General features: G+C 57.2%; 1 protein-coding gene across 1 annotated transcript in view; it reads right to left on the bottom strand.

Moving 5' to 3' along the window:
* LOC124004955 (arf-GAP with Rho-GAP domain, ANK repeat and PH domain-containing protein 1-like) overlaps nucleotides 1-10,580 on the bottom strand; it is a 122,674-nt gene that overhangs the window by 37,850 nt on the left and 74,244 nt on the right. The window contains 4 exon segments of the mRNA XM_046313759.1: nucleotides 248-293; nucleotides 511-706; nucleotides 812-914; nucleotides 1,804-1,939. Of these exon segments, the coding sequence (XP_046169715.1) occupies nucleotides 248-293; nucleotides 511-706; nucleotides 812-914; nucleotides 1,804-1,939 (481 nt within the window).

The following is a 10,580-nucleotide window of genomic DNA, read 5'->3' as shown; positions in this document are numbered from 1 at the left end:
AGCTCATCACTAAACTAAGGATCCTGGGACTAAACACCTCTCTCTGTAAATAGACCTAACAACCTCTCCCTCAACATGATCAAGACAAAGGAGATGATTGTGGACTACAAAAAAAGAAACACACTAAGACAGTCATGAAGAGGGCACAACAAAATCTGTTCCCCCTCAGGAGATTTGGCATGGGTCCTCAGATCCTCAAAAAGTTATAGAGCCCCCCCCAGTCAATATGGCAGCATCATCCTCTCACCTGCCTCTCTCCACCAGAACCAGCACCTCATTCTCCTGCTGGATCGCTGGGACAAACACACAACAAGTTAACACACACATATGAAACAGAGAGAGAGAGAGAGAGAGAGAGAGAGAGGAGAACAGAGAGAACAGAGAGAACAGAGAGAACAGAGAGAGAGAGAACAGAGAGAGAACAGAGAGAACAGAGAAAACAGAGAGAGAACATAGAGAGAGACAGAGAGAGAGAGAGAACAGAGAGAGAGAGAGAGAGAGAGAACTCACAGAGCTCTTGTAGTTTGCGTAGGTGTATCTCCTCCTCTTCAACACTGTCCTCTAGGTAGGCATGGAGGGAGGAGCCGACCAGAGCGAACCAGCCAACCCGAGGACTCTGTAGATTCAGCCCGTCTTTATACCGCAGCCGGCCAATCCTTTCAAAAGCCAGCCTCAATAGGCCCTCTGCATTGGATGGAATAAACGTCTGGGGAGAAGAGGGGGCGGAGAAAGAGAAAATGATGTTTCAGGACACATCCCATTTCTGAACCTTGATTACCTAGGTGAGAGATCACTGTGAGTGTGTGGTTACCTTGGTGATGGATTTAACCCACTCCCTGTGGCTGTCTGGGTCATCAGTGCCAAAGAGATAGATACGCTCAGAGTCTGAGTACAGCTCAAATGTATGGTCATAGCTGAGAGCAGGAGAGAGAGAGAGAGAGAGAGAGAGAGAGAGAGAGAGAGAGAGAGAGAGAGAGAGAGAGAGAGAGAGAGAGAGAGAGAGAGAGAGAGAGAGAGAGAGGGAGAGGGAGAGGAGAGAGAGAGAGAGAGAGAGAGAGAGAGAGAGAGAGAGAGGGGAGATTTATATTATTTTTTCTTCGAGAATTAATGAAGTGAAAATGATTTTGTAAAGAGGGACAGACTTGGTTAAAGTGATGAAAGAGTGATAGAGACCCATGTCTCTCTGGTGTGTTGACAGCCAGACAGACTATCTCTGAGACTTCAGGAGTTGGGCGTGGAGTTCTTGTCACTCTCATAGTAGTATCATTCAACATACACCAGAGGGAACAGAGGACCAGAGCATCATCACCTTCAGAGAAGGGACAATGGGAAGGGACTGAGAGAGAGAGAGAGAGAGAGACTAGAGAGAGAGAGAGAAGGGACTGGATGGAGAGACTAAAGGGACTGGATGGAGGTACTAGGGAAGGGACTGGATGGAGGTACATGATATATACCTTCAGTGAGTGAGTGAGAGACTGGATGGAGGAGGGACTGAGAGGGACTAGGGGATAGAGAATGGGAGAGATGGAGTGAGTGGGGAAGTGAGAGAGGGAGGATGGAGAGAGGGGAGAGGATGGAGAGACTGAGAGAGGGACTTGAGAGAGAGAAGGGACTGGATGGAGAGAGACTGAGAGACTGGATGGAGGAGAGAGAGAGAGGAGGGACTGGATGGAGAGACTAGGGGAAGGGACTGGAGGAGGGACTTATATTATTTTTCTTCGCCAAGTCAATTAATGAAGTGAAAATGATTTTGTAAAGAGGGACAGACTTGGTTAAAGTGATGAAAGAGTGATAGGTAGCTACCCATGTCTCTCTGGTGTGTTGACAGCCAGACAGACTATCTCTGTAGACTTCAGGGTTCCGTTGGGCGTGGAGTTCTTGTCACTCTCATAGTAACTAAAGTTCCCATCATTCAACATACACCAGCGACGACTGAACTCTGCAGAAACAGGAGCAACCAGAGGACACAGAGGACACACTTTGACCAAGCCAGCATCATCACCTTTAGCTAGGTGAGAGGAAGGGACTGGGGGAAGGGACAATGGGAAGGGACTGGATGGAGGGACTAGGGGAAGGGACTGGATGGAGGGACTAGGGGAAGGTACTTGGTGGAGGGACTAGGGGAAGGGACTGGATGGAGAGACTAGGGGAAGGGACTGGATGGAGAGACTAGGGGAAGGGACTGGATGGAGAGACTAGGGGAAGGGACTGGATGGAGGTACTAAGGGAAGGGACTGGATGGAGGTACTAGGGGAAGGGACTGGATGGAAGTACTACTGGGGAAGGGACTGGAAGGGACTGGGACTGGGGGAAGGGACTGGATGGAGGGACTAGGGGAAGGGACTAGGGGGAATGGACTGGGAAAAGGGACTGAATGGAGGGACAAGGGACTAGGGGAAGGGACTGGATGGAGGGACTAGGGAAGAGACTAGTGGAAGGGACTGGATGGAGGGCCTAGGGGAAGGGAATGGATGGAGGGACTGGGGTAAGGGACTGGATGGAGGGACTAGGGGAAAGGACTGGGAGGAAGGGACTGGATGGGAGGGACTGGATGGAGGAGGGACTAGGGGAAAGGACTGGATGGGAAGGGACTGGATGGAGGGACTGGATGGAGGGAAGGGACTAGGGGAAGGGATGGAGGGACTAGTGGAAGGGACTGGATGGAGGGACTAGGGAAGGGACTGGATGGAGAGACTAGGGACTGGGGACTAGGGGAAGGGACTGGAGGGAAGGGACTGGATGGAGGGACTAGGGGAAGGGACTGGATGGAGGGACTAGGGGAAGGGACTGGGTGGAGAGACTAGGGGAGGGGACTAGGGGAAGGGACTGGAGAGAGGGACTAGGGGAAGGGACTGGATGGAGGGACTAGGGGAAGGGACTGGATGGAGGGACTAGGGGAAGGGACTGGATAGAGAGACTAGGGGAAGGGACTGGATGGAGAGACTAGGGGAGGGGACTAGGGGAAGGGACTGGAGAGAGGGACTAGGGGAAGGGACTTGATGGAGGGACTAGGGGAAGGGACTGGATGGAGAGACTAGGGGAAGGGACTAGGGAAGGGACTATGGGAAGGGACTGGATGTAGGGACTAGGGGAAGATCCTAGGGGAAGGGACTGGATGGAGGGACTAGGGGAAGGGACTGGATGGAGGGACTAGGGGAAGGGACTGGGTGGAGAGACTAGGGGAGGGGACTAGGGGAAGGGACTGGAGAGAGGGACTAGGGGAAGGGACTGGATGGAGGGACTAGGGGAAGGGACTGGATGGAGGGACTAGGGGAAGGGACTGGATAGAGAGACTAGGGGAAGGGACTGGATGGAGAGACTAGGGGAGGGGACTAGGGGAAGGGACTGGAGAGAGGGACTAGGGGAAGGGACTGGATGGAGGGACTAGGGGAAGGGACTGGATGGAGAGACTAGGGGAAGGGACTAGGGAAGGGACTATGGGAAGGGACTGGATGTAGGGACTAGGGGAAGATCCTAGGGGAAGGGACTGGATGGAGGGACTAGGGGAAGGGACTGGATGGAGGGACTAGGGGAAGAGACTAGTGGAAGGGACTGGATGGAGGGCCTAGGGGAAGGGAATGGATGGAGGGACTGGGGTAAGGGACTGGATGGAGGGACTAGGGGAAAGGACTAGGGGAAGGGACTGGGAGAAGGGACTGGATGGAGGGACTAGGGGAAGGGACTAGGGGAAGGGACTGGATGGAGGGACAAGGGGAAGGGACTGGATGGAGGGCCTAGGGGAAGCGACTAGGGGAAGGGACTAGGGGAAGGGACTAGGGGAAGGGACTGGGTGGAGGGGCTAGGGGAAGGGACTATGGGGAAGGGACTGGATGGAAGGACTAGGGAAGGGACTGGGGAAGGGACTGGATGGAGGGACTAGGGGAAGGGACTGGATGGAGAGTCTAGGGGGAAGGGACTGGGTGGAGGGACTAGGGAAGGGACTAGGGGAAGGGACTGACTGGGGAAGGGACTGGAGGGGGACTAGGGGAAGGGACTGGGGAAGGACTAGGGGGGAAGGGACTGGATGGAGGGACTAGGGGAAGGGACTAGGGAAGGGACTAGGGGAAGGGACTGGATGGAGGGACTAGGGGAAGGGACTGGATGGAGGGACTAGGGGAAGGGACTGGATGGACAGACTAGGGGAAGGGACTAGGGGAAGGGACTGGATGGAGGGACTAGGGGAAGGGACTAGGGGAAGGGACTGGATGGAGGGACTAGGGGAAGGGAATGGATGGAGGGACTGGGGGAAGGGACTGGATGGAGGGACTGGGGGAAGGGACTGGATGGAGGGACGAGGGGAAGCGACTAGGGGAAGGGACTGGATGGAGGCACTAGGGGAAGGGACTGGATGGAGGGACTAGGGGAAGGGACTAGATGGAGGGACTAGGGGAAGGGACTAGGGGAAGGGACTGGATGGAAGGACTAGGGGAAGGGACTAGGGGAAGGGGCTGGATGGAGGGACTAGGGGAAGGGACTAGGGGAAGGGACTGGATGGAAGGACTAGGGGAAGGGACTAGGGGAAGGGGCTGGATGGAGGGACTAGGGAAGGGACTAGGGAAGGGACGTGATGGAGGGACTAGGGGAAGGGACTAGGGCAAGGGACAAGGCGAAGCGACTGGATGGAGGGACTAGGGGAAGGGACTGGATGGAGAGTCTAGGGGAAGGGACTGGGTGGAGGGACTAGGGGAAGGGACTAGGGGAAGGGACTGGGTGGAGGGACTAGGGAAGGGACTAGGGGGAAGGGACGTGATGGAAGGACTAGGGAAGGGACTAGGGGAAGGGACTGGGGAAGGGACTGGATGGAGGGACTAGGGGAAGGGACTGGATGGAGGACTATGGGAAGGGACTAGGGGAAGGGACTGGATGGAGGGACTAGGGGAAGGGACTGGATGGAGGGACTAGGGGAAGGGACTAGGGGAAGGGACTGGATGGAGGCACTAGGGGAAGGGACTAGGGGAAGGGACTGGGGGAAGGACTAGAGTGAGGGACTAGGGGAAGGGACTAATAGACTAAAGGACTAGGGGAGGGACTAGGGGAAGGGACTAAGGGAAGGGACTGGGGGAAGGGACTCAGGGAAGGGACTAAGAGACTAGGGGAACGGACTGATGGCGGGAAGGGACTAGGGGAAGGGACTGGGTGGAAGGACTAGGGGAAGGGACTGGACTGATGGAAGGACTGGATGGAAGGGACTGGATGGAGGGACTGGATGGAGGGACTAGGGGAAGGGACTGGATGGAGGGACTAGGGGAAGGGACTGGGTGGAAGGACTAGGGGAAGGTACTAGGGGAAGGGACTGGATGGAGGGACTAGGGGAAGGGACTGATGGAGGGACTTGGGGAAGGGACTGGATGGAGGGACTAGGGGAAGGGACTAGGGGACGGGACTGGATGGAGGGACTAGGGGACGGGACTGGATGGAGGGACTAGGGAAAGGGACTGGTTGGAGTGACTAGGGAAAGGGACTGGATGTAGGGACTTGGGGAAGGGACTGGATGGAGGGACTTGGGGAAGGGACTCGGGGAAGGGACTGGATGGAGGCTAGGGGAAGGGACTAGGGGAAGTGACTGGATGGAGGGACTAGGGGAAGGGACTGGATGGAGGGACTAGGGGAAGGACCTGGATGAAGGGACTAGGGGAAGGGACTGGATGAAGGGCCTAGGGGAAGGGACTAAAGGAAGGGACTAGAGGAAGGGACTGGGGGAAGGGACTAGAGGAAGGGACTGGGGAAGGGACTGATGGAAGGACTAGGGGAAGGGACAAGAGTGAGGGACTAGGGGAAGGGACTAGGGGAAGGGACTAAGGGAAGGGATTAGAGGAAGGGACTAAGAGACTATGGGAAGGGACTGATGGAAGGACTAGGGGAAGGGACTAGAGTGAGGGACTGGGGGAAGGGACTAGGGGAAGGGACTAAGGGAAGGGACTAAGGGAAGGGATTAGAGGAAGGGACTAAGAGACTAGGGGAAGGGACTGATGGAAGAACTAGGGGAAGGGACTAGGGGAAAGGACTGGGGGAAGGGACTAGAGTAAGGGACTGGGGGAAGGGACTAGGGGAAGGGACTGATGGAAGGACGAGGGGAAGGGATTACAGTGAGGGACTAGGGGAAGGGACTTGGGGAAGGGACTAAGGGAAGGGACTAGGGGAAGGGACTAGGAAGGAGACTAGAGGAAGGGACTAGGGGAAGGAACTGATGGAAGGACTAGGGAAGGGACTAAGGGAAGGGACTAGAGGAAGGGACTAAGAGACTAGGGAAGGGACTGATGGAAGGACTAGGGGAAGGGACTAGGGAAGGGACTGGGGGAACGGACTAAGAGACTAGAGGAAGGTACTAGACTAGGAAGGGACTAGAGGGAAGGACTAGGGGAAGGGACTGGATGGAAGGACTAGGGGAAGGGACTGGAGGGACTAGGGAAGGGACTGGATGAAGGGACTAGGGGAAGGGACTGGATGAAGGGACTAGGGAAGGGACTGGATGGAAGGGACTAGGGAAAGAGACTAGGGAAGGGACTGGATGAAGGGACTAGGGAAGGGACTGGATGAAGGGACTATGGGAAGGGACTGGATGGAGGGACTAGGGAAGGGACTAGGGGAAGGGACTGGATGAAGGGACTAGGGGAAGGATGGAGGGACTAGGGAAGGGACTGGATGAAGGGACTAGGGAAGGGACTGGATGAAGGGACTAGGGAAGGGACTGGATGAAGGGACTGGATGAAGGGACTAGGGAAGGGACTAGGGAAGGGACTAGGGGAAGGGACTAGGGAAGGGACTGGATGGAAGGACTAGGGGAAGGGACTGGACTAGGGAAGGGACTAGAGGAAGGACTAGAGGAAGGGACTAGGGGAAGGGACTAGAGGAAGGGACTGGGGGAAGGGACTAGGGAAGGGACTAGAGGAAGGGACTAGGGAAGGGACTAGGGGAAGGACTGATGGAAGGGACTAGGGGAAGGGACTGATGGAAGGACTAGGGGAAGGGACTAGAGTGAGGGACTAGGGAAGGGACTAGGGGGAAGGGACTAAGGGAAGGGACTAGAGGAAGGGACTAAGAGACTATGGGAAGGGACTGATGGAAGGACTGGGGGAAGGGACTAGAGGAGGGACTGATGGAAGGACTAGGGGAAGGGACTAGAGTGAAGGGACTAGGGAAGGGACTAGGGAAGGGACTAGGGGACTAGGGACTAGGAAGGGAGGGACTATGGAAGGACTAGGGGAAGGGACTGGGGGAAGGAAGGGACTGATGGAAGGACTAGAGTGAGGGACTAGGGGAAGGGACTAGAGACTAGGGAAGGGACTAGAGGAAGGGACTGGGGGAAGGGACTAGAGGAAGGGACTGGGGGAAGGGACTAGGGAAGGGACTGATGGAAGGACTAGGGAAGGGACTTAGAGGAGGGACTAGGGAAGGGACTAGGAGACTAGGGAAGGGACTAGAGGAAGGGACTGGATGAAAGGACTAGGGGAAGGGACTGGATAAAGGGACTAGGGGAAGGGACTGGATGAAGGGATGAAGGGACTAGGGGAAGGGACTGGGGGAAGGGACTGGGGGAAGGGACTGATGGAAGGACTAGGGGAAGGGATTAGGGGAAGGGACTAAGGAAAGGGACTAGGGGAATGGACTGAGGGAAGGGACTAGGGGAAGGGACTGATGGAAGGACTAGGGGAAGGGACTGGATGGAGAGACTAGGGGAAGGGACTAAGACACTAGGGGAAGGGACTAGAGGAAGGGACTAGAGGAATGGACTGGGTAAAGGGACTAGGGGAAGGGACTGGATGAAGGGATGAAGGGACTCGAGGAAGGGACTAGAGGAAGGGACTAGGGGAAGGGACTAGGGGAAGGGACTGGATGAAGGGACTAGGGGAAGGGACTGGATGAAGGGACTAGGGAAGGGACTGGATGGAGAGACTAGGGAAGGGACTATGGGGAAGGGACTGGATGGAGGGACTAGGGGAAGATCTAGGGGAAGGGACTGGATGGAGGGACTAGGGGAAGGGACTGGATGGAAGGGACTAGGGGAAGAGACTAGTGGAAGGGACTGGATGGAGGGACTAGGGGAAGGGACTGGATGGAAGGACTAGGGGGGACTGGATGGAGGGACTAGGGAAGGACTAGGGAAGGGACTGGGAGGAAGGGACTAGGGAAGGGACTGGATGGAGGGACTAGGGGAAGGGACTGGATGGAAGGGACTAGGGGAAGGGACTAGGGGGGAAGGGACTGGATGGAGGGACTAGGGAAGGGACTAGGGAAGGGACTGGATGGAGGGACTAGGGGAAGGGACTGGATGGAGGGACTAGGGAAGGGACTAGGGAAGGGACTGAGGGGAAGGGACTAGGGAAGGGACTGGGTGGAGGGACTAGGGAAGGGACTAGGGGGAAGGGACTGGATGGAAGGACTAGGGGAAGGGACTATGGGAAGGGACTGGATGGAGGGACTAGGGGAAGGGACTGGATGGAGAGTCTAGGGGAAGGGACTGGGTGGAGGGACTAGGGGAAGGGACTAGGGGGAAGGGACTGGGGGAAGGGACTGGGGGAAGGGACTAGGGGAAGGGACTGGATGGAAGGACTAGGGGAAGGGACTAGGGGAAGGGACTGGATGGAGGGACTAGGGAAGGAACTAGGGGAAGGGACTAGGGGAAGGGACTGGATGGAGGGACTAGGGGAAGGGACTGGATGGAGGGACTATGGGAAGGGACTAGGGGAAGGGACTGGATGGAGGGACTAGGGAAGGGACTGGAGGGGAAGGGACTGGATGGAGGGACTAGGGAAGGGAATGGATGGAGGGACTGGGGAAAGGGACTGGGGGAAGGGACTAGGGAAGGGACTGGATGGAGGGACTGGGGAAGGGACTAGGGGAAGGGACTGGATGGGGACTAGGGGAAGGGACTGGATGGAGGGACTAGGGGAAGGGACTAGGGAAGGGACTAGATGGAAGGGACTAGGGGAAGGGACTAGGGAAGGGACTGGATGGAAGGGACTAGGGAAGGGACTGGATGGGGATGAAGGGACTGCTGGATGGAGGGACTAGGGGAAGGGACTAGGGGAAGGGACTGGATGGAAGGGACTAGGATGGAAGGGACTAGGGGAAGGGACTGGATGGAGGGACTAGGGGGGAAGGGACTGGATGGAGGGACTAGGGGAAGGGACTAGGGAAGGGACAAGGATGTAGGGACTGGATGGAGGGACTAGGGGAAGGGACTGGATGGAGAGACTAAGGGACTAGGGAAGGGACTGGGTGGAAGGGACTGGATGGAGGGACTAGGGGGAAGGGACTAGGGGAAGGGACTGGATGGAGGGACTAGGGAAGGGACTAGGGAAGGGACTGGATGGAAGGACTAGGGGTAAGGGACTAGGGAAGGGACTGAGGGGGAAGGGACTGGATGGAGGGACTAGGGGAAGGGACTGGATGGAGGGACTATGGGAAGGGACTAGGGAAGGGACTGGATGGAGGGACTAGGGGAAGGACTGGATGGAGGGACTAGGGAAGGGACTAGGGAAGGGACTGGGTGGGGGACTAGGGAAGGGAAGGGACTAGGGGAAGGGACTGGGTGGAAGGACTAGGGAAGGGACTAGGGAAGGGACTGGAGGGAAGGGGATGGACTGGATGGAGGGACTAGGGGAAGGGACTGGATGGAGGGACTAGGGGAAGGGACTGGATGGAGGGACTAGGGAAGGGACTGGATGGAGGGACTAGGGAAGGGACTGGAGGGGGACTAGGGAAGGGACTGGATGGAGGGACTAGGGAAGGGACTGGATGGAAGGGACTAGGGGAAGGGACTGGATGGAGGGACTAGGGAAGGGACTGGATGGAGGACTAGGGAAGGGACTAGGGAAGGGACTGGATGGAGGGACTAGGGAAGGGACTAGGGGAAGGGACTAGGGGAAGGGACTGGATGGAGGGACTAGGGGAAGGGACTGGATGGAAGGGACTAGGGGAAGGGACTAGGGAAGGGACTGGATGGAGGGACTAGGGGAAGGGACTAGGGGAGGGACTAGGGGAAGGACTAGACTGGATGGAGGGACTAGGGGGAAGGGACTGGGGAAGGGACTAAGGGAAGGGACTGGATGGAAGGACTAGGGGAAGGGACTGGATGGAAGGACTGGGGGGAAGGGACTAGGGAAGGGACTGGATGGAGGGACTAGGGGAAGGGACTAGGGGAAGGGACTGGATGGAGGGACTAGGGGAGGGACTGGATGGAGGGACTAGGGGAAGGGACTAGGGACTGGAGGGACTAGGGGAACTAGGGACTGGATGGGGGAAGGGACTGGGGGAAGGACTGGGAGGGGGAAGGGACTATGGGGGAAGGAGGGACTGGGGAAGGGACTAGGGGAAGGGACTGGATGGAGGGACTAGGGAAGGGACTAGGGAAGGGACTAGATGGAAGGGACTGGGGGAAGGGACTAGGGGAAGGGACTGGATGGAAGGACTAGGGGAAGGGACTGGATGGAGGGACTAGGGGAGGGGAAGGGACTGATGGAGGGACTAGGGGAAGGGACTAGGGCAAGGGACTGGATGGAGGGACTAGGGAAGGGACTGGATGGAAGGGACTAGGGAAGGACTGGATGGAGGGACTAGTCTATGGAGGGACTAGGGAA

The sequence above is a fragment of the Oncorhynchus gorbuscha genome, linkage group LG19, assembly GCF_021184085.1.
Source record: "Oncorhynchus gorbuscha isolate QuinsamMale2020 ecotype Even-year linkage group LG19, OgorEven_v1.0, whole genome shotgun sequence".
NCBI lineage: Eukaryota > Metazoa > Chordata > Actinopteri > Salmoniformes > Salmonidae > Oncorhynchus > Oncorhynchus gorbuscha.
This window is presented reverse-complemented; position numbering and strand designations above follow the sequence as displayed.